At 41.2% G+C, this 24,555-nt stretch overlaps 1 protein-coding gene across 1 annotated transcript in view; it reads left to right on the plus strand.

Moving 5' to 3' along the window:
* Positions 1-24,555, plus strand: part of PHLPP1 (PH domain and leucine rich repeat protein phosphatase 1) — a 212,512-nt gene that overhangs the window by 162,664 nt on the left and 25,293 nt on the right. Inside the window, exons 8-12 of the mRNA XM_042961325.1 lie at positions 1,371-1,431; positions 4,263-4,358; positions 7,694-7,849; positions 17,548-17,748; positions 21,222-21,384. Coding sequence (XP_042817259.1) covers positions 1,371-1,431; positions 4,263-4,358; positions 7,694-7,849; positions 17,548-17,748; positions 21,222-21,384 — 677 coding nt within the window. The remainder of the gene's footprint in view (positions 1-1,370; positions 1,432-4,262; positions 4,359-7,693; positions 7,850-17,547; positions 17,749-21,221; positions 21,385-24,555) is intronic.

A 24,555-nucleotide genomic window follows, 5' to 3' on the forward strand; every position in this document is an offset into this window, starting at 1 on the left:
ACCTGAATTATATACCCACAGGGACACCACAAGTCAAGAGTCTTACTCATTTAATGAGGTCTCTTCTTCAGAATCTAGAAATCATGACATTTCTAAAAAAGAAAAGATCATATGGACATATATTTGCTAACAGGAGGATTTTGATTCCCTGCAATCAGAAAACTGAGTGAAAACTAGTATTTAGTACTCCAAGTTGAACAGTGTTTATCAAGCACCTGTTCTATGCATCGTGCTGTGCAGGAGTCCTAAAGGATAGGGGATTTTATTTTTTAAATGAGTTAAATATTGTCATCTCACTGGAAAAACCAGCTAGACCTCAAATAGCGATAAGTCTCCATCACTGAATGGTTATAGGATTTGGATAGCCAGAAGGCACAAAGTGGGTGTGGAAGAGGAAGGAATCTGAATGTGGTCTGTTCGGCAGATGGGAGAAGACAGGGAATTCTGAACTCCTAGGTGCCTGCTAGAAAATGGTAAGAAGTAATTATGGGACGCATGGCTTTGAAGCTTGTGCAGTAAGCTGTAAGAACCCGTGGAGATTCTTAAGAGGAGGGACACATGATGGATGCTGTAAGACTGTTCCCGTGAGAGTAGAGTACAGAGTGTATTTATGGGAGAAGAGTGGAGTCCTCGCCATCCTGCTGATCCCCGTCAGTGGAGTGGTTTTCCTGGGAGCAAATGGGAACTTGCGGTCAAGACTACAGATGTTGATTTGACCCTCATCTGTTTAGAGGTGGTACCTGGAACTGTGGAAGTAAGGTAACTGGGAAAGAGAAGGGAGCTGGCACCAACAGCAGACTTACAAAGCCCTCACAGCTGGTGTCAGACAGGTGCTGAACTTGTGAACGACACGGTGTAAGTGTTTGCAGAAGCAGAAGGACATCTAGGAACTACTCTGGGAAACAAAGCCCTAGGTAGATGGTGGTGTCACATTTCATACAGTTTTGAGGAAGGGTTTTCAGATTTGAGTAGAGGAAGTCATTGCTGACCCTTGAGAGCGCTGTTTCACTAGAATGAAGAAGGCAGAAGCCAGATGCATTTGGTTTTCTGAAAGGAAATCTAAATGTTAAAAGTTAATCTTCTAGGTAAACATTCAGCATGCATAACAAGAGGAGAACCACAGTAAGTGGCTGGGGAAAAGGTAGGAAAATAGAACGAGTGGTTTATTTCAATCTCTGAATAAGATCTTGTGATTAAATTGGAAGTTCTCTGTACTTTCCTGTAGTTTCCAAGTTTAACAAATGGATGTATTGTACTTCCTAATGTAAACAATGGAGAATAAAGCGCAGTAATGAGTTCTGTATACAAAAAGAGTCTCTGTGTGACTTGAATGGTAATGTCTTTGTGGTTTTTTTTTTCCTGCCTCCTAGAACTTGTACAACTGGATGTTTACCCAGTTCCAAATTATCTGTCCTACATGGACGTTTCAAGGTAAGAAGCCAAGTCCTAGAGCACACTAGAGGCTGCTTGAAAGCTAGTTAGATGATCCTGTCTGAGCTTCTGCCTAAAAACTTTTTACATATTTTGACTGTAAGTATTACAAATTAAATTCAATAGTTTTACTTGTCCTCTGAAAAATGTATGTAAATATCTGTCAGTTAAAATAATATTTGTGAAGTATACCTAAAAAATAGAAGAATCAAGGTATTAGGTCCCCATGGACCCAATTTGACCACCATGTTTGAGCCTGAAAGATTAGTGAGTTGAAGCTCTATGGCTGGAAGGTCTAGGGGTTCTTTAATTATATTAACCATACCTTCTGTCTTTCGCTGAAATGATGTTAATTTCATTTTTTTTAAATATTGTGCTATGTTTCTTTGATTTTTTTTCCTTCCCTCTGTTACTGTGTACCTACATCTTAGCAACTAAGCCTCCCAGGGTAGGATTTCCATACAGCCTGCTTACTTAGCTCATTTGCAAACGGGCAGACCATGTCACCTTTTATACAAATTCACTACTGCAATGTGTCATATTGACCCCAGTTCCCACAAATATTATAGTAGACTTTTTCCGGAAGGCATAAAACATGTATGTATACAAATTAGACTTTAATAATCTTAACACACAAAAATTGAAATTTACTTTTAACATAATTCCAAAGGAAATATCCAAAATTTTCTGAATAGAGGAGCCTGTGTGGCTCAGTCAGTTAAGTGTTCGACTTCAGCTCAGGTCGTGATCTCGTGGTCTGAGTTCAAGCCCCACGTCAGGCTCTGTGCTGATAGATCAGAGCCTAGAGCCTGCTTTGTATTCTGTCTCTCCTCTCTCTGCCCCCTCCCCCACTCATCCTCCTTGCCTCCCTCCCTCCTTCTCTCTGTCTCTGTCTCTCTCTCAAAAATAAACATTAAAAAAAAAGAAAAAAGGAAAACTTTCTGAATAGCCACAGTACATGACCCGCTCACCAAGTGCTAATTCATTTTAGTGTATAAAATCCGTTACAACTGCCATGTAATTGCTCAGGTGCAGAATTTGCCTTTCGTCATGAAAATACACAAACCTAGTTATTTTAATAAGGTTCTCAATCAGAATTATGTAAGAAAGTGTCAGATTTATTACAATTACAATTTTATCATAAATTTGTAATTATAAACTACTTTGTGAGTAGTGCTATGTGCATTTTTTCTACTAAATTCATGTCAGGTTTGTTTAATAAAACTTTTAGTCAGATTATTGCATGATTAAATTGTTATTTTTTCCTACCAATCTTGAATGCTGCATTAACTTTTAAATGAGAATGGTACTAGAGTGGGGTTTGCATGCATGAGTGTATATAAATACCTTGAACAGATGTATTGTAAGAGAGTCAGAGTAAATCTATTTACCCTTTGTTTACAGGACGTAATTAGCAAATGGTTCCCATTAAAACCCCTGACTGAGACTGAATTGGAAACCCTGTCTTGCTTTTCCCTGAATTCTGTCCCTTAAATGCTGCTCGTCTTGCTTTATAACTCTTATGTCCAGACCTTCACTATAACACGCTCTGCCTCATTCGCCTCCCCAACTATCCGACTTGCTCTTGGAGAACCTGATTCCCCTGACGTAACTCTGAGTCTTTCCCTTCCTCCTCTTCTGTATTCATGTCAGGTACAGGAACTGAGCTGTCCCCCCTCATGGTGTTTACTAGGTCCTCCAGAGCAAAGTCCCTGGTTATGTTTGGTCACTTCTGTGAGTCTTATTGCTGTATAATGAGGTTCTTTACAGCGAGAGGGACTTTCACTCTCTTATCCTGGGAAGATGTTGTAGGGGTTAACTATAGGAAAATAAACAAATCGTGTCTTCTGGCCTTCAAAGCCAGAACCATGTGTACCTATACAAACACTGAGCAGAAAACAATGCCACCTTTTCTGTATTTTAATGGAAAAGGTAGTATTCTTGAAAAATTAAAGAGCATTATTTTTAAGTCACACACAAGGCCACCACCTTTAATATCCCACCTGTTTTCACTTTTGCTCTAATACAGTCCCATCCCAAGCATCATCTTTTCATGGAATTGTTCACCTGCTCATAATGTACATAGCACTTTACATTCTTTGTGCCTGGTCACTTCACATATTTAAAAAAGAAGAGAAAAGGCTACTCATCATCCATGACTAGGGAGGTACTCATGGTAGTAGATTTGTCTAACAAGTGATCGGTTCGTTTAACAATAAAGTCAGCATTAGTTTAGTTCACTCGTTACTGGTAATTATGATTACCGTGTAATGCCTCAGTTAATATTTTCAAATAAAAATTCTGACTCTTAAGAGTCAGTGTGCCTTTTCTCTGCTGTCATTTCTTTCCTTTTATCTGTGATCCCATGGTACCTACGAGAGTAGAGAAGCATTTAAAAAATGTTAAGTGTAAAAAAAGTAAATTGGAAAATAAAACTATTTTATGCCATTTGACTTAATTGAAAGAATGTGTATGTTTACTTGTTCATTTGTTTTTTCCAATATAAGACATCTTCTTGCTAAACTTGCATGGGCTTATAAACTTTTTAGGATAGCAATTCCAAAAAACATACCTCTTTTTTTTTTTTTTTTTTTGAAGACTTTAGAAATGCTGTAGCTGTGTCCTTTTCTACTTTTTCTTTTTTTCCTATTCCTTGTCACACTTCATCTTGTGAATATAAAGTGAATATACATATCCTTTTGGTTAATACTCACTATACTTTGGTATTTCATTTAAAGTTTTATTCTACATAATTATTTACAGTTTCAAACCATATTTTAGGCCAAATTCCAATCAACAACAACAACAAAATTGTATATTCTTATATTTAGGAACTGCTTAGAAAATGTGCCTGAGTGGGTATGCGAAAGCCGAAAGCTGGAAGTTTTGGATATTAGTCATAATCAAATATGCGAACTTCCTGCACGGTGAGTATTACAGATCAGGTGAGAGGGTCTCAAATTAGATCAGCAGTTTTTAAGTAATTTAGCTTATTATTGTGAACTCCTACAAGAATTTGTTTTAAAGCTTCATTTTTAATATCTTTTATCTCCTATGGTGTCTTTGAATTACAAACTTTCTTCATGCAGTGGACGATAGAGTGAGACTTCGTCAACCAGGCTTTCCAGAGCCATGCGGGGCCGTGCTTAGGGATGTTTTTAAATAAGCTGTGTTTGAAAACTCAGCCAACAATACGATTGCTTCACTTCTGTAATCTCAGTTCTTTCAGAATCTTCCACTTCTGTCTGTTGACTTAACATGCCTGCCTTCCCCACAAATAATTTTTGGTTTTCCTCAAACATAACCTTGGAAAAAAAGATTATTAGATCATTAAACCTAGAAAGAGCAAACTAGATTCTCTTTTTCTTGGTATGAAAGAAAGGTCCAAGGACTTTTCTTTCCTTCTCTTTTCTCTTAATGTAAATTTCGTAAATTTTCATTTTAATGGCAAGATTTGTAAAACAGCCATGTAATGATGTCTAAGGCCATTGATACAGATACCTTCAGGTGAACTAATTCTAGTACAAAATAGTATTGACTGTTAGTGACTAGCCATGGATTAATAACAAAAGGTAGGCTATTCCAGTGTTATCCTATAGAATTTTCTGTGATGATGAAAATGCTATTTATCTTTTATATGAGTGTATATCTCTTCTGTCCAGTATGGTATGCACTAGTCACATGTGACCATTGAGATTTAGAATGTTCCTCATCCTTGCGTATAAAATATACACCAGATGCAAAATATCTCAATACTGTATATTAGTTATATGTTAAAATAATAGTTTGGAGATATTGGGACAAATAAAATGTAAGACTGAATTTGTTTCTTTTCACCTTTTTTACTGTCGCTACTAGGACATTTTAAATGACATCTGTGGCTTGCATTAGATTTCTGTTGGTTAATGCTGTTAGAATATAGATCTCATAAAAGAGATCTGGGTTACATTTCAATCCCTGGAAAGCTCAGTTAATTTTACTTTGTTCCTTGGCCATATGTTATACCTGGAATTTCAGTTCTATTTGAAAATGCTTTCTGCTTTAGAGTTTTGTGTTGACTGACCCTGTGTAGCCCATCTCCATTATCAAGATGATTTTGATGGTGTGCCCTGTGGATAGCAGTGTGCATACGTGTGAGAGACAGACCCTTTCAGAAGACAAAACAGCAAAAACCATAATAGGCTATTACTAATGGGGGAAAATTTTGTTGGAAAAATCTTGCAATGTTACCTTTCTTCTGTTTTCTCTGTTCTCTTCCCCACTTCGACCCGCCCAATCCAACAGATAGCATGTTGGCATTTAAGGCCTCTGTTTCACGGGAGGCTCCAAAAAAACATTCTGTACACAAACCCAAAAATTAAACAAACAAGATAACTGATATTTTATCCAGTTTTCTCCAAAGTTAATTCATCCTTGATTGGATCTGCATTAGTCATGCTTTTGGGGGATCTAAATGGATGTTTATTCAAAATAAATTCTAAATGCCCTATTGTCAAGGAATTAAACAGCCTGTGTGTGTGTGTGTGTGTGTGTGTGTGTGTGTGTGTGTGTGTGTGTATGTGTGTAGTGTGTGTGATATGTGGGACAAAAAGAATACGTATCGTTTTCCTATTTGTGGTGTTTACTTGCACACTTTCTGTCAGCCCTATCATTGATCTAATATTCAGGCAAGACAGCAATTCATTAGAAGTTGATTTGATATTCAAGCTTTGTTTATCTAAGCCATGTATGTGAAGAACTTCACCAGACAAATTAATATTTAAAAAGTGGAAATGTACTAAAAGGAAAACAATGCTTAGATAGTATCCAAAAGAATTTAGCTAAGTCCAGTAATTAGCAGTTAAGACTCATACTGTAGTTATAAAATCTCCTTTATTTGGAAAGATCAAAATAAAGATTTTCTCACCGGTCCTTCAGATATTTATTTGTTTAAGGGTAAAGTAAGTGTGTGTGTGTATGTGTGTGTGTAGTAATAAATTATACATTCTACCCTCTAAGAATCCTGAATTGTACCCCAGGCCCAGTGAGACAGTAGAAATGGTGAAGCAAGTCCTGAATTACTGGTGTCAGGTGCATGACAGAGACTGCCCCCTGTAGTAGCTGTGACTGAATGGCAGTCCTGGATAACCTGTCTTGTTACACTGGTAGCTAAGTCTTCAAAGTCGGGCAGGCCACACCCCTTTCGTGGCCGCCTGTGCCGTCACAGCACTGAGACAGGTCGGTTGCATCTTTGTGAGCGAAGGATCTAGCTTGATTCTCGGTGAATAAAGTTATACCGTAATGTGGAGTGATTGTAACAGCTCTGGCCGTCCGTGAGTGAGGTCAGAGTGCTAGAAGACAGGAGGTGGGGTGAGGCAGCCTCACTCTTTGACAGCAGTGTAAGTGAATTCTCACTCCGGATGATCCTGGATGCAAATGATAACTTCTCCTTCCCACAGGCCCCACACTTGTGTGTTTCACCCTGGGGCCCGTTTTGTTCTCTACCACTGTTGGAGAAGTCTGAATTGGTCATAAAACGGATTTGTACTTGATCAAAAAGTATTCAACATTTGTTTCCGTTTTTGATAACCCCTGGAAGAAACACAGCCAAGGTTCCAAACAGCTCTCTGAGTCTCGAGAGAAAATAGTGGATTAAGTGTGTTTTCTTCTCTTTAGGAGAGGGTCTCTGTTCGGCCTAGGATTAAACCAAAGAGGAGGGAGTGAGGAAACGGAGAAATAGTTGTGATTGTGAAATGCAGATGAGGAAAAACGTAACATTTTATCTGTTGGCATTTGTAAAAGTTTAATTGGATAGAAGAATCCTCGTTTAATGTGGATCCTATGGTTAAAAATTGATCGACTGTATTTATTCAGAATCTGTTGTGGGTAAAACACCCGTGTTCCAGGGCAATACGAGAAACAAGGCCTACCGTGGGAAGCCTACGACCTTTTAAAGCTCGCCCAGTGAGTCTAACAAGGGTAGACTGTTCTCTTCAGTATCTCCTATGAAACTTGTTTTCTCGCTTTCACTAAGTAGAGCTTCTTTGTTAAATACTCCTGCTCATAGGTTTTCTTATTTACTTGTTTGTTCATGCAGTATGGAAAACACTGAAATGTAAGAGCTCCAAGTTTGAACTTAGGCTAATGTGAATTTGCAGTTGCTCTGAATGAATTTGTTTCTTCGGAGAGCTTGTTTTAAGTACTCGACTCCTGTTCACTTTTTGTTCTTTGTCCCGAATTAGCTCTCAGTGAGTTTCCTTCTGTCTTGTCCCCTTTTGTGCAGCTTATTTTGTAACGGCGCTCTCCGGAAGCTACTGGCGGGACACAACGAGCTGACGAGGCTCCCTGAGAGGCTGGAAAGGACCTCGGTGGAGGTCTTGGATGTACAGCACAACCAGCTTCTGGAGCTGCCGCCGAACCTCCTGATGAAGGCCGACAGGTAACGCAGCTGGTGTGTTTCGGTTACTGATCTGAGTCGCCGAGCGAGCGTCCCCTCGCCAGCAGGCCCGTCTTACGTGGCAGGACACCGTTTGTGTGGGTTTTCTGCTCATCTGCCCGAGATTTACGAAGAGCACGGTTTTGCCAGCCACGTCTCTGTTGGGTAGCGTGTGGAGTCAGGGCAAGAACCTGGACTCAAGAACCTGTAGGTTCTTCATTAATTTGACTGCTTTCCGGAGAGAACAGCCTGGAGTCGTTCACAAGCACGTGTCGTGGGGGTGTAGCCGTAACACGAGGGTAAGTCTGCCGCTGCTCCGACTTGTGCGGCTGCGGCAGTCTTAGCCACATTCTCTCAGGCCTCTCTGGTCTTGCTTTCACGTACTTGTGACTCTGGGCAACGGCCATCGTTTCCCTAGGGTTTGCTCAGTTCTCGTTGTTGTTTCCTAACCAGTTGTTCTTACCTTTACCACGGTTTTCCCCTTGCATTTAAATTATTTCCTTTTGAACAGACTTTTTCCAGGTAGCTTGTTATGTTACACTAAGTAGTTAACGAAATTGTTTTGATGTGAGGAGGGGGTTAAACATTAAGTAAGAGTGGCCACATGCAGCACTTTCCTTAAAGAAAGCTTTAAGTCAACTGAGTGGTAACTTACTTGGGAACATCTTGTTTGCTTCAGAGTCCTTGTGCACCGTTCTAAAAAGCTCCTAGCCTGATGGCCTGCATCATTGTGACCGCTGCTAATGTTTATTTTTAGTGGGTGACTGTGACCTTAGAGATGACATAAAGGATTGAACTTCTAGTATACCTCATGAGAAAGACAAAAAAGTTAATTTTGTGGTGCTTTTAAAAAAGAAAATAATGATGGGTCTTTCAGCCTTAAAATAAAAACTTGAGATGTGTTTCAACCTGTGAGATTTTTCATGGGCAAAAAGAAGTCTGGTTCTCCGAAAGTGAATTAGATACCTGACCATGTGTACCAACTCCCTGTGCTTATTCTTGTCATAATACTCACCACACACTGTATTATAATTTCTTGTTTACTTGCCTGTCCCCACTCTTAGATCACAAACGCTGTGTCCAATGCCTGTGTCTTAATTACAGTGTTAGCCTCAGCATCTTGCAGTGTGTTGGGAATAAAACAGGGTGCTGAACAAATACTTATTTAATGAACAAAAGAAAATTTAAGGAATTTTAAATACTACCTTCACCTGTGGATTTTCATTTTTCTTCTATGTCCTTTAAAAAAAAAACTTTTTTTTTAATGTTTATTTTTTTGAACAACAGGGAGAGAGAGAGAGTGAGTGGGGGAGGGGAGACACAGAATCAGAAGCAGGCTCTAGGCTCTGAGCCATCAGCACAGAGCCCGATGCAGGGCTCAAACTCATGAACCATGAGATTATAACCTGAGCCGAAGTCGGATGCTTAACCAACTGAGCCACCCTGGCGCCCCTAAAAAAAACCCTTCTTAATCAAGAGACAGCTTATAGTGAAAAAAAAAAAGTACAACCCTTCAGCATACTGCTCAGTGAATTTTCATATGTGTATATGCCCCTGTAATCATCGCCCAGATCAGGATAGAGAACATTTCTAGTTCTCCTTTCCTTTTCCTTTTGTTCTTTTATCCTCATTTTAAAAAACATTTGTTCTTTGTACCTAATATAAGTTATAATGAATTCCTACTGGAATAGTTACAGAGAAATAATGGAATTGTGAGAAAATGGGATTGTTAAATTGTAATTGACCAGTGCTCTATCATTCCCCTGACAAAGGAGCAATATTTCAAGATCATTTAAAGAATTATTCTTACTTTTGCGTTCATATCAAAGTACAGTTAACCCTTGAACAACAGGGGGCGCCACCCCCCCTCCCCCCCCCCCCACCCCCGGCACAAAAATCTGTGTGTGGGAGATGCCTGGTGGCTCAGCCGGTTGAGCATCTGACACTTCGGTTCAGGTCATGATCTCGTGGTTTGTGAGTTCGAGCCTCTCATCGGGCTCTGTGCTAACAGCTTGGAGCCTGGAGTCTGCTTCAGATTCTGTTTCTCCCTCTCTCTGCCCTTCCCTCACTTGCACTCTCTTTCAAAAATAAACATTAAAAAAGTGTTTTTTTAATCTCTGTGTAACGTTTGACCCCCTAAAAACTTAACTGCTAAAAACCTGTTGACCAGGAGCCTGACTGATAATGTAAATAATCAGTTAGCAAACATTTTGTATGTTATGTATGTATTATATACTGTATTCTTATGATAAAGTAAGCTGGAGAAAAGAGGTATTAAGAAAATCATAAGAAAGAAAATACATGTATAGTACTGTATTACATTTTTAAAAATCCATGTATAAGTGGATCCATGCAGTTCAAACCTGTGCTGTTCAAGGGTCAACTTTGCAACGCACAGTCTTTGGGCAACTGTAGACACATGGTTTTTGTTGTCATGAATACGGTGGGATTTGATCTCTTTCCCTGTGGAGAATTCTAAGTTATGTTATAACCTTATGTCCTCTTTCATAAGGCTAACTAGGCAAAACTTGGGTGCGGTTTTATAATGAGAATCTACTTGTTCTCCTGGGCGTCTATACTGAATCTACAGAAACAGATAGATGGATTCAGATTTAGGAATCTTTGAGTGAGATAAAATCATTTCTGGATCTGGCCAAGTCTGATAAGTTCATGGCTAATAGAGTAGGTAAATAGTGCTGGAACTCTCCAACAGATAATAGTGAGTCTTTATTCATTTTTGAGGATTTGATTTTAAAAGGACAGTTCTGGATATTTTTAATTCCCTAGAAGCAATCAGTGAGCAGTCCTTCAGTCTCCTTGGTGCTGGGGCAGACCTGCAAACATGTCCCTGAGCGGGAGCTCCCAAGTGTAGTCAAGGAGACTATGTTTTTGTGTTCAGAAAAGGATTTGAGTGGGACATCTGTAATGTAGATTCTCCCATCAGTGATTCTGCTTACTGGTGACTTTGTGATCCTGGGCAACTCGCTCTGAATCTAGGTTTCTGCACGTTGCATATTCTGGACAGTTCCCAAACAGAATCTGTAGTTTGGAAGAGGAAGGATTGTGTGAACTGGAATATTTCTAGTAAAGCAACATGGAAAATTAGGAGCCACTGAAAGAGGACATTGCTGTCATGGAGAGCGTAGGCTGAGCTAACAGCCTAAGCTAAAGGCATTTAGGCAGAAATCCCCATAGACGGAATAGATGGGTCTATCCAGAGCCAGCTGCATTTTGGAAAATAGGAGCTGCTGTCAGGGGATTAACCAGCCTCTGTGCATCCTGGGAGGAGGGCAGGCCACGTGAAATGTATTTCTGGCACAGGAACGTCCTGGAGTAAAAGGCCGGGAGAATTACTAGGAGCAAGCATCCTCCTTTATTTTATGAGAGAAAAGCAAATGACCAAAAAAGGCTGAAATGAATTTTTTCAAGAAGACATATTTTAGTGCCTTTGTTTTCCAACCACCATAATAGCCACCTCTCCAGCATAGTGTGTTATTAGTCATGACTCTGAGTCAGAAAGAAAAGTTAAGAGTTTTGGTCCTCACAGGCAGATTGGCTTATGAAAGGGATAGTGTGAAGCTGCCGACTGCTGTTTTTGAACAGTGTTCTTGTGTTACTTGTTGGAAGACAAGAAACGCAACATTTTATAATGATTCTCACTGAACGATTTGCCACTTCTTAACGAGTTAATACTTCTTCCCCTTTCCAATGTCTAAATAATGGAGGTTTTGTCATCTAAAATTTTTTTTAATTGACTGGGGCGTAATCTACATGCAGGAAAATGTGGAGATACTGTATATTTGGTTTGATGAGTTTGGGGGAAGGAATAAACCAGAACTGACCGTTGCAGGAGGTCAGCCCAGAAAACACAAACTTCAAAATATGAAAGTGGGTTTTTGAGAAAAGAATCTCTGTGACTGGCTTCTTGCAGGTGACTTCAGTTGTGCTTGGTTCTAGTTTGCACGGTCCAGGCCCACATCCTGCAGTCCTGGTACCTGCAGGGTGCCGCGGGGCATTGAAAGTGCCTGACGTCGGTGTTGCCCTCAAGGGGCTAACAGTCAAATGCAGACTCTAAAACCACAGCACGGTAAACCGTAATGAAAGGTGGGTTTCAGAGGGTAAGAGGCAGGAAACTGATACGGGTAGTTTCAATGGAAGCTCCCGGAGTGGAAGAACAAACAGCCTGTGGCTGCCGTGCGATGCAGAGCTGTTTGGTAGCAATGAGACTTTGCTCCGATCCTTCTCTTCAGTTTGCTCCGTGATACAAATCTTACAAATATGAGATGCTCCTTGTTTCTTTCTTCGTTTTGTGATAATAAATTACTGTTGCCAGCTCCGTGTCTGGTTATATAACTGAGGAGAGGGCCTGGATACAGGTCATCGTAAGTTCTAAGTGGTTTCGCTAGCGCTCTACGTAGAACCTGTGCCTGGAAGCTGTAAGAGAACTGTCAGAGAAGCCTGCGTCACTGGACACAGAGCCAAAGACTGAACTTTGACTCCCTTTCTTGTGAGTTTTTCTTTAGCTCTGAATCTCGTCTGCTAAAACCAATGTCATGGTTTTAATTACATGATATTGTCTGTTAAGTGTTACAGCTTTAGAGTGGTGTATATTCATCTTCTTCACCTGGTGGCGGGAGGGTATCTGGTAACCAAATGAGAGAAGGGAATGTGCTTTAAATTAGGTGACTTTTTTTTTTAATGTTTATTTATTTTTGAGAGAGAGAGAGAGAGAGAGAGAGAGAGAGCAAGCTGGGGAGGGGCAGAGAGAGAGGGAGACACAGAATCGGAAACCAGCTCCCGGCACTGAGAGGTCAGCACAGAGCCTGATGTGGGACTGGAACTCACGAACTGTGAGATCATGACTTGAAGTTGGCTGCTTAGCCAACTGAGCCACCCAGGCGCCCCTAAATTAGGTGACTTTTAGTAATATCTCTCTCTTCCTCTGAAAACTTTAGAGCAATTTTATTAAAGTTCTTATAGCTTGAACCAGCAATGTTAGCTTATGAGTTTACTCTCTGTATGCCTCTTTGAGTTTTGTTTATTTTGACTTGCTTTTCACTGGCAGCTGTGTCAAAAACTGTAGACAGATATGAGATGCTATGGACCTTGTGTTGCTGAGAAGCTGTGATTTTGTGTCTTATGATGAGGGCGGGATTTTGTTCTGTGGGGTGAACTGGCAGTATTCTAATCCAGATCTCACTGGCCAAGATCTCCCAGCTTACCTCTTTTTGCTTAGAGTTGGAGATCTCCTTGATGGAAGCCCCCAGGAGAGTTTCAGATCATCAGTTTTTCATCAACAACTGGGCAGGGTGGGGTAGACAGTCCCCCTGGGTCACTGGAACGAGTGGAGGGGGGACCACCACCCTTCTGTTCCTGAAATCTTGGTGATGGCCACCTCCCCATCCATCTCACACCTGAATACTCTTTTGATCACAGGAGAGCTGCTCCTGAATTCGGCTGGTCTAGTTAACAAAGTCGCAGCTGACCCTTTAAAGGACAGTTGTAGATTCCTGCTGTGGGTGGACATTAGGATCTGTTTTTATCCGTGGTTGGAGCAGTACAAGGTACTTTCAGGGGGGCAGTGGGGAGAGTGTATGTGCGGATGAAGTACATGGTAATTATTAAATACCCTGAGAGTATTAGTCACATTACAGACCATAAGTTTTAGTGACTCAGAACATGTGTAAATATCAACGGGACTAAACGGGAACAGAGAATTTGGAGAGCGTGATCAATTGACCATGACAACTGGTGCCTTTTGGCAAAGACAGATATTTCTGGCATTTTTGAGAGCTAAGGTGCCTACACTATTTTGTTTAAGTGAAGGGAGCTAACTGGTGAAGTACTGGTGTTTTGAGAATAAAATTAAAGTGTTTCTCAAAGTGTGTCTTCAGAATGCCCTGGGTAACTTATTGAACATGCAGATTCCTGGCCCTTACCTCAGTTCTGCTGTCTCAGTGTGGCTGATCATCAGAATCCTTAATTCCACAGATTTTTGAAGCCTTAACCTGACTGACTTAATCAGCGTATCTGGGCATTGAATTCGAGAATCGTGTACCTTCCGATAGGAGGGTGCAACATCACTACTCTGTGTTTTTGCCAAAAACGTACCACCGTGTTGTAATGATAAAATATCAAACAAATGTAAGTTGAGAGACCTTCTACAAAATAATTGTCTAGTACTTTCCAAAAATGTTAAAGTTGTTGAAGACAAATAAAACTGACTACAGGAGGCTAAGGAAGCACGATGACGAAATGCAAGGTGGGATCCCGGATTGGGTCCTGGACCAGGTGGAGGACGTCAGTGGGATAATTGACGAAGTTGGCGAAGGTCTGTAGATGAACTCGTAGCATTGCATCACTGTTAATTATAACTGTACTTCTTTTTAAAACTAATTCTTTTCGTGTTCTTGTTCAACAATTCTTCCATCTGTATACCTTTTGTTCCTTTACCTCGTAGCCTCGTGGCCTTTAGTGCCCAAGCCAGGCAGATTTCCCTACCTTTTGAAACAATAGTTCTGTTAGACTGCATGCGCTTTTTCTCCACTCGGAATCAGCACTGTTAGGTGGTATTGCCAGACAATAATTGTGGTTTGTTTTTCGAATTGAAGAGTGGAGTATGGCATTAATTTAGTGGGCTCCTCCCAGCACTTTAAGAAATTAAGTAGGATGGAAAATGTCACTGCAGGATAAAGTGAGACTAAGTAGTGATTGTTCCATGAAACTTTTAATTACACGTGTGTGTGCTGCATCTGTGTTGGGTGGTCACGTAAAATGTCCTTTGTACTCTCGGTTACTGTCATGAAAGTTTGGAAGCCCTTTACGAGCTACCAACCTTATGAAGACAATGAAGTTGGTAAAAGTGTTATGTTGTGCAGACAGATGATAAGGAATTTAGAGGGTTACGCACTTCCTGGGACATTTGGGGGCCAGAAATCAAGTCTTTGTCTAAAAGTAGGAAAGTTGCTGGGCTCAGGCTCAACCTTTTGGATTTTTAACAGAGTACAAGTCCCGGGCCTGATCTCCAAAAAAACACTGTTAAAGTGCAGGCAGCCTGGTGCACCTACAAATAGGGGAATCGGTTTCACCACCAAATCCCGTGCTTGGCTTCAGTGGCAGACTCGGCTGTAAAATGTAAGGGTGTGCTGGAAATTACTGAAAAACAAACAAAAACAAAACAGGATACAGAGCCTAGATGAGCCAGAGCAGATGGACAGAACGTGTCAGGGAGGAACAGAGCGACTGCTCAAGAAGCAGGAAGTGGATTTGTCTCTCCCTGCTGTTGTGGGCAGCCTTCCAGATGCTTTAGGGCAGAAGCCGTACATGACTTTTTTCTCCACAACTTCTGTACTTTCTGCTAAGAATGGTTTTTGAATCTGAGTTGTCTTGAAGTGCTGTGTGCATTTGGTCGCCACACTGCCCGCAGGTGTCCTGCTCGACCTCCAGCATTTTTCACAAGGAGGGCCTATGAAAATGTCCTCAGGAAAATGTGTTATTAGTACTGTTTTTTAACATTTGAATTTTGGAGAGACGTGTCCGGGAATTGCGGACTCTGAAGATTAATGAGGTCTGGGTTTTATTTCTGGCTCTGCCATTAATTACTTTTTAACAATTGCCGAGTAATTTGACTTTTCTCAGCTTGAGTCTCTGTCTTCTGTGAAATATGAGAGCCATCTCTGGGGGCTGATGGGAGCATCAAATGAAATAGAAAATAGGAAAGAGCTGTGGCCTCAGCATAGCACCTTACAAATGAATGGAAAGCAGTCCTGTGTTACTGCCTTTTCTCTCTTTAGCAGAAGAGGGTTGCCTGGTAAAGAGGATTATAGGGATGAAACCTTTCTCGGCACACGAGACCGTGTTTTCTACAGTTATCACAAAATCTATAAGGGAAGGAGCTTGAGGTTATCACATCATCTTGACTTGAGGCGAAACTCAGTGCTTTAGGAATTTTTGTAAAAGGATGGGTATTGAATTGAGTTTTCTCAAGACCATTTAATCAAAAACTTTTTAGCCCGATTGTCTGCTCTCTGGCTGTTAGCTAACACGGTGATTCAACCAGGCCCTTTCAGTTCAAATCAAATCCTTTGGAACCAGCCCATGTAGTTTTAAGTTCGTTTCATTTCCTGGAGGGGTAGGATGTAAGGGTTTTTTTCCCCCTTACTTTCCCATAAAAGAGTATTTGGCTCCTTCACTGCAGCAAATTTCAACAAGATGAGAGTCTTTTTGGAAATCACGGTCTCCTCCTCATTCACATGGTGGGAGGGGTTTCAAAGTCCCTCTGGCAGCTTTCTAGGTGAGCATTCACTAGGCTGTCTTTTTTCCTTTCCGAACAGTGTTCCCTCTTTTTTCTGGCCTGAAGACAGGTGAACATTCATGAATTCTCTCTTCCCTTGTGTCCGTAACTGATATATTCCCTAGAGAGTTATATTTTAATGAGATTGTCATATAATTTACCCCCCCCCCAACCCCAGTCCATGATATTTTAGGGCAATGCATTGCAATACTGAAGAAATTCTTAACAGGGTATTTAAGTCAGGTGATATAAACGGGACCTAACGAACCAGACTCGTAAAAATACTTTAAAGAACTATGGTGCTGAAATTGGTTTCCTTCCTAGTTCAAAACTAGTTTCAGAAACTGCATGAATGGCCTTTATTTTCTTCCGTGTGGCACACACGACTATAATTTCCCATGACTATTTATGGTCTGTACAGCCCTTTCTAACTTCCCTTTTTTTTTTTTTTTTTTTTAAATGTCAACTGAATACGTGTTTCTTTAATGGAAAATGTTCTATTTTGGGGATACTGCTTTTCCTTAGACAAGTAGTGGAGTTGGACAGTGTGTATAAGTATGTGTGGGGGGGGTGCAAGATTGGGGAGTATTAGTGGATTGACAGCTTGGCGTGACAGTCCTGGGGATGACTCCTCAATACAAAGCCTTCTTTTTATCCAGGATTAAAAACTGCCATACCTCATATTGCATATTCTTTTTTTTAAGGAAGATTTTCTTCTTTTTTCTTAACATATGGCAGAATGGTCCTGAATTGGATGCCGAAAGTTTCAAACCTAGGTGGTTTTGAAACAAGAGAAAGGTGGTTCATCAACAGGCTTTTCCAGGTGGGGAGGCAAGGCAGCTTTGACCTTGGTAACCACAGGGGAGAGTCTGACGGGCTGAACACTCGCCGTGTTGCGGGGGCTACAGCTTGACAGCGGATGGAGCACACGCCGCAGTCGCGGACACGCGTCTGCAAAACGCGGTTTGGGCATCACACTCACCGTGTGATTTAGTTGTATTGTGACCTCATGTCTGATTGTCCTGTTACCCTAAGGGCCCTTTAATTTAAAAATAGGCAATTGTTTTTCTCTTCCTGAAGACAGAACATTAACTTTCCCGTGCCACCTTCCCTTCCACTCCCTACCAGCTGTAGAATGAATGCCCTCCTCTCACCTTGGTGCTTCCGTAGACGTTGATTTTTACCTTTTCGTGTCTAGCACGTATCGATAGTTACTGTGTTCATCACAGAGCGTGGGGTCACGTATCCACATGCAGGCGAGGAAAGCCAGGGTTTATTTTTAAATGCCTGTTTCTAAACCCAGTTTAGAACACGCCAGGTATCAGTCAGAAAAATTCCAGATGTGTTGCGGATTCTGGACCAGAGCTCTGGCTTATCAGTGGGATTTTGTTGCATTTTGTCATTGTAGCCTGAGATTCCTGAATGCGTCTGCCAACAAACTGGAAACCCTTCCGCCAGCCACTCTGTCGGAAGAGACGAGCAGCATCCTGCAGGAGTTGTATTTGACAAATAACAGCCTCACAGATAAATGTGTGCCCTTGTTAACAGGACACCCCCACCTAAAGATCCTTCACATGGCCTATAACCGGCTTCAGAGTTTTCCAGCAAGGTAACGGAAGGTCACAAAGTGTTCTCCGGTGCATTTCTGAAAGTGGGTTCACAGGTGGAAAGGCAAAAGCTAAAATGTTTATTTCCCAGATAAAGTGAAGCTTGTCCCTCCTGAGATCACAGTTGTCTTTCATATCAGCTGTGATTAACATTTCCCTAAAGAGAAATGTGTTCGCTTTTCTCCTGTGAATGTATCCACGGACCCAATCACTATGGCATTCTTAGGATTTTGAAATAAGGTATTGTTATTTCGTGGGCATGTTTTTCCTTTTGGTTCTTTGTAACCAAATTATCATTCTGTTTAATTAACCTAATACGGTAGGTGGGAATTAGAACGTAAACCAGGAACCTGACGGTTCTTAAGTAGCTACCAGTCTTTTATTTGTGCTGTGGTATAAAAAGCCCCGGTGGCCTATGCGACCAGAGACACCATGTCATATTACAAATAACTTCTGGCTCTCAGAATATTCCATTTTTAATTCTGTTGTAGTCTGAACTTGTAATTTGGGGGGGCAGTGGCACGGTGTCTAACTTGGGGTGAACCTACACACCCAGCCTGCCACGAAGGAAATACTCCACGTGCGGGTCACTGGCGTTTGTCCATCTCACAAGTTAGGACCTGGAACACACACACGCCCAGCACAGAGGCGGCCGCCAGCCCCTTCTGGTATTCTGCTGCCAGCTCCAGCTGAGCACCGGGCAGAGCGAGAAATAGTGGCACGGCGTCCCTCTGCCGCCCTCAAGGCTACGAGCCTATCGAAACCTCACTAAGTGAGGAAGGCCAAATACGCATGGACTTAAAGTATTGCTCTGGGTTTTTGTTGTTGTCGTTGTACATATTTATTTCTGTATTGTTTCCTCTCGTTTGATATTAATGATTAAACCTTCTTTTTTCTTCTATGTACTTTACTTCTGTGTACTTTTTTTTTTTTTTTTTTTTTTTTTTACTTCCATGTACTTTTACTGTGTTCATAGTATTTTACTGTGGAATGAGGAGATGATATTTTTGGAAGAAAACATGGCAATCACCTAACAATAATATCTCTGAAAGAACTCCTCATCCTATTTGAGAGGCAGATAAGCCCTGCAGGAGAAACTACCACTAACTCAGATTTCGATAGTAGCCTCCAGTGACCATGCCACTTGTAATCACCCTACCTACGGAGAATTTTTTCTGTACCTCATAAAAATGCATTTTGCTACAATCTCTGTCTCCCTATGGACTGTGATGTAGCACAGGTGCCCCCTAAAGACCCCAAGTTCCTCAAGAGTCAGGACTGTGATTTGTCACCTTCAGTGCCGTGTATATATGAGGTCTGGTCTGGGGCAGACACTCCACGGATGGTTTCCCAAATTAGAGAACATGCTCCAGCGGTCTCGTCCATTGGTCACCTTCCTTGTATGTGGAGGAATGGAAACTTGTTTAAGTTCTTTCTTGGGCCCGATTTCTATACTTTTGGTCATTTTCCATGCCCCATTACTCATGGATTTCTCCATATTTCTTTCCAAATATGATAACAGCATATTCAAGTAATAGTCTCACAAATTCAGGCAGTCGGAGCTCAATCCCTTCACAGTCTGTGTACACAGTGTTGTTTGTAGCATATCCTGATCCCTGCTCAGGATATTAAAAGACCTGATGTCATAAAATGAAAACTTAGTTCTTACTGTATCTTCGGCATATATTAATTTTCAAGATAAATAAGATAAATTTTATATTTGAGAGATGACAGAAGGAAAAGTAAATAAAAGGATTTCTTGCTAAATTTTTTTTGAAGGCTTCTTATGACAAATGAAACCATAACAAACAGAAGAGATACCAACAATTGTAAACTACATGATTCAAAGTTTGAGTTATACTTACTGGAAATCCTGCAGTTTTTGGAGCCCAGCATCACCAGTAGTAGAGAAAGGGTCAGAGGAGTGGTAGATGCTATTACAGGATTGTAGAGGTGCATGGTTTTTTCCCTCCACATTTGCAGAAAAGGCAAGAAACCCTAACATATTTTCTTTATTTGGTTACTATAATTATTGGTTAATATTACTAAGATCAACTATAGATTAAGACTGAAAAATAAAAGACATTCTTTTAACCGTTTTGTTTGTTTGTTTGTTTTAATGTTCATTTATTTCGAGAGAGATAGAGGGAAGGGCAAAGAGATAGGAGAGAGAGAATCCCAATGGGCTCTGCTGTGTCAGCACAGAGCCCAGTATGGGGCTTGAGCTCACAAACTGCAAGATCATGACCTGAGCTGAAATCAGGACTTGGACGCCACAATAAAAGACATTCTTAAACAAAAGTGTTCAATGTATTAGGACGTGTTATTAAAGTAAGGTTAGCAAGAGTCCTCCTTGGCAGATATTTAACAGGAGGTGAAAGGAATTTCTTTTGGGCACGGTTTGCATTTGGGCCCTGCCAGGTCCAGAGATGGTCCATCACAAATGATGTCACAGGAATCTGGGGAGTGGGGTTTTGGGGAAAGCATGTCTTCATATGAGCAAACGCCCTGGGCTACGCTGCCTCCCCTGACCTTTCAGAGCCAATACAAAGACAAGTCTTTCTCTCAAACTGATTTTTTTTTTTTTTTTTTTTAACATTTATTGTTGAGAGACAGGGAGAGACAGACTGTGAGCAGGGAAGGTGCAGAGAGAGAGGGAGACACAGAATCTGAAGCAAGTTCCAGGCTCTGGGCTGTCAGCACAGAGCCCGATGTGGGGCTTGAACTCATGAACTGTGAGACCATGACCTGAGCTGAAGTCAGATGCTTAACCCACTGAGCCACCCATGTGCCCCTCAAACTGAGCTTTTTTAAAGCACTTCCAGTGGATTAATGCTAACTTATTATCCCACTTGAGTAGGATTTTTATTGGCGTTGAGACTAAGCTACATAGCAAAGCGATTGTTGCCAGGATAACTTAATTCACACACAGTTTTAAGAGGAAAGAGACATCCATTTTTCTTTTTTTGCTAATTTGAACAGTTGAAGTTAATAGTTTTTGTTTTATACTAGGAAAGGAGGTGTTAAACTACTTTGATACTCAAAACCAGTAGTGAAAATGGTCTTAAAATTTTTTTTTAATTTTTTTAGGGAGAAAGAGAGAACAAGCAGGGGAGGGGCAGAGAGACAGGGAGAGAGAATCCCAAGCAGGCTCCGTGCTGTCAGTGCAGAGCCTGACACGGGGCCTGATCTCACAACCATGAGATTGTGACTTGAGCCAAAATCAAGATGGAGACATTTAACTGACCGAGCCACCCAGGCGCCCGGGTCTTGTTTGTTAAAATGGTGATTACAAGTGAATCTTTTATTTTTTAATTCCAGTATAGTTAACACACAGTTATATTATACAGTGAATCTTTAAAGAATCTTTAGGTTCGTAGTAAATTCCCTTTTTATTCTTGTTATGTATTATTATTTTTTAATTGCCTTAGGATTATTTTACGACCTGCTCCCCCTTGGATTTTCCTTTCTTTAGTAAAATGGCAAAACTGGAGGAACTTGAAGAAATTGATGTCAGTGGGAATAAACTGAAAGCCATCCCGACCACTGTCATGAATTGCAGGCGTATGCACACCGTGATTGCACATTCTAATTGCATTGAAGTCTTTCCTGAAGTGATGCAGCTCCCAGAAATCAAGGTACGTGGTCTGACTCCGTAGCCTCCAAGAGCAGGTCACAGGAGAGAATTGCTTTGTCTAATTCATCAGTTCACGATGTCTGCACCTTTGTTGGATTCAAGACTCTCGGTTGACGTTGCCCCATCTTTTCCAACCACTGGGCTACGCTGCCTTGTCAGCAGAGGGAAAAACCAACAGCGATAAATAAAAAACACAGGATCAGGAGTTGGGAAAGTGATACTCTGGGCTCTGTCCATAACTAGCTGTGTGAATTGAGGCTAACCATATAGTCACCTAACTCTTTCCCATCTAACGATACTTGTCCTCCTCATTTCCAGGGTGGTTATGAGGCTCAAAGCGTATGTCACTCAAATGCCTGACAGCAGTTTGAAAAAGTTAACAAACTGCATGCTCCTCCCCCAGACTCACGCGATTAAATCGTATCCACCAGCACAGCACCCAGTTAGTACTAATTCCCTTGATAGATCCCGCATCGTTCCCATCCCCAAACATTCATTTCAATTTAATGAAACTAGCAGAAGAGCTGTTATTCCCATCTGATGTGAGGTGCTGGAAAACAAAGGGATTTGTGTCCATGAAGACCGTAAATTGGCGGCAGAAACAGTCTGCAGTTCGCGACTTCTGACTCAGGGTAGATCATAGGATGAAACCAGCCTGCCAGAATGAAAGCCGCGTAACAACCTTTTAGTCATGATTTTTGGTGCAAAAGTAAGGAGTTATTTACATATAATGTATTTTTGCATTTATACCTTAGCATTTCTGATCGTCAGTTTTGTGCGTAGTAAGAAATAACTCCGTGGTTATAGACTTGGAGCACATTTTAATCTCCTAAAAAGGAACCAAAGTCATCTTTCTTGGCCACCCTCCAGGCACTTTCTGTTATGATCTTTATGTATCAGATTTAAGAAATTACGTAGACGTTTGAAGACACTTTATTTTTTTTAATGTTTATTTTTGAGAGAGAGAGACAGAAAGGGGAGAGGCAGAGAGAGAGAGAGGGAGACACAGAATCCGATGCAGGCTCTGGGCTCTGAGCTCTCAGCACAGAGCCTGACGTGGAGCTCGAACTCATGAACCGTGAGATCATGACCTGAGCCGAAGTCAGACGCTCAACCGACTGAGCCACCCAGGCGCCCCACTGAAGACACTTTAAGGAGCATGCATAATCTTTCACTACAGTGGTTTTTATCCATTTACATGGTTGAGGTATATACAAGTCATTTTCTAAGTATGTGCATGCTTTGGGCCATGATATATTTTACCTAGAGCACACTATCACTTCGTACATCACTGGCATTTTAGAACATTGGTTATAAGCTCATAGGCATAGTTTACTTCTGCTTTCCATATAGTACCTTTCACAAGGGTGAAGAGGCAGGGCTCTGAAAGGAAACAGACCTGGAATTTTATTCCAGCTAAAAGTTCCTCAACTGCTTCATTTCCTCATATGTAAACTGAGGGAAGACGAGTCCTTCCTTTGCAGTCTTGCCGTGAGGATGAGGGAAATCCTCCGTGTGAACATTTGGAATAGGAGTGGCACACAGGAAGAACCCTGTAATGTTAGCTATAATTAATACACTCCTGATGTGGTTCAGCTGTGATCATATGCAGCAGCTATTCTGGCTGATGACCATCAAAATCTGGAAATTTGTTACGTAAACAAATACTTCTTTGCCTCCAGCACTGGCACGAGGTTGACAGCTAAGCTTCCCAGGGCTCCTGTCCTGCCCATTACTGGACACGGGGGCTGTGCTACGACAGGGACCTATTAAACTGGTCTCTGTGCGCCGTGCCCGGTGGGGCACCAGCTCGAGAAGGGAAGAGTCGCAAGAACAACCTCCCGTTTGCTGGTCTTACTTTCTGCACCTGTCTTTTAGTGTTTTCTTACTCGAAATTGTAGATGAGGCTTTTTTTTTTTCCCCCAAGTATCTGGTTTAAAGTACAGATAACAGATAGACATTTAAACTTTTCAGGCTTTAACTAGATTTTGCAAAATCTGACTCTTCTTCTGTGAAACCGAATCCTCTCCAAGACCCTTGCTTGCCTTCCTGGATTCTAAAGTCGGTCGGCGCCTTGTAAATCTGTTTAACGCCTTCCCCTGTTGCCTTCGCTCTGTTTGACTTTATCACTCCTTTAAAGGTTTTACTTGTGGTATTGCTTTTTTAATGGTTTTCTTTCTTTTGTTCTTTGACTTTTCTTTTTATCCCAGCTACTATACCTTAGCATTCTCCGCATGTTAACAACATCCGGTCTTTACCATGCAGCGCTTCCACTACCAGCAGATAGAGGTTTTGTTGTCGGGGTTTGCTCTGGGATGGGAGTGGTGGTGGGCACCCTCTCGCATCCTTTATGTACAGAAGTATCCGTTTTGCGGCCCTGGGCAGCTAGTGTCGAAAAAGTAGTAGATCTGTTGTTTTAGAACTCTGAGCTGAAATGTCATTGTCTCACATGAGAATATTTTAAATTGCTGTGTAAGCAGGTACACGCATTTAAACCAAGAAAATTCTTGGTAAAAAGAGTTGCTGCATCTCAAGTGATAAAACACCTGGGCGCCTCTTCACCGCAAACTGAGCTCTAAATTAGCATGTTTTTAATGTGAAAGAGATCATTTTTATCCTCAGTTGAAACACTCGGCCTATACTAAAATTTCATTGTTGAGTTAATAACCCTAGATTATATTCCTATTGCTTCTTGAAAGCAAAGTGCCACAATTAAAGTATATCATAAATTAAGATCCTTGCAGTTATAAAACCTGAGCAGGTAACATGATTTAAAGAGGGACGGGCCCTGGTATATTTAACTAGCTTGTTCTCTCCATACGGTCTCATCTTGTAAGACGTTAAAGGAAAGTGCTTATTCACAGCTTTGTTACCGAAGCTTCAAAGCCAATTACTATTTAAGAGGGTAAATAAGTTCCCCTACTAAAATATATATGCTAAAATATATTTTTTTTAACTTGAGGAACTAAGCCACTATTCTTGTACCCCTAAAACAGGCTGTCTGCACCCTCCTCTAATCTTGGATAAAATTTAGGTGTGGCCTTTTCTCATGTTGGTACATTCAGTGACATCTGCTCATCCTCCAGCATCAATTTCTGTACTTGGGCAGGAAGGTCATAGAAGTTGGTAGTAGGGGGGCGCCTGGGTGGCTCAGTCGGTTAAACGTCCGACT

The sequence above is a fragment of the Panthera tigris genome, chromosome D3 (genome assembly GCF_018350195.1).
Source record: "Panthera tigris isolate Pti1 chromosome D3, P.tigris_Pti1_mat1.1, whole genome shotgun sequence".
Taxonomy (NCBI): domain Eukaryota; kingdom Metazoa; phylum Chordata; class Mammalia; order Carnivora; family Felidae; genus Panthera; species Panthera tigris.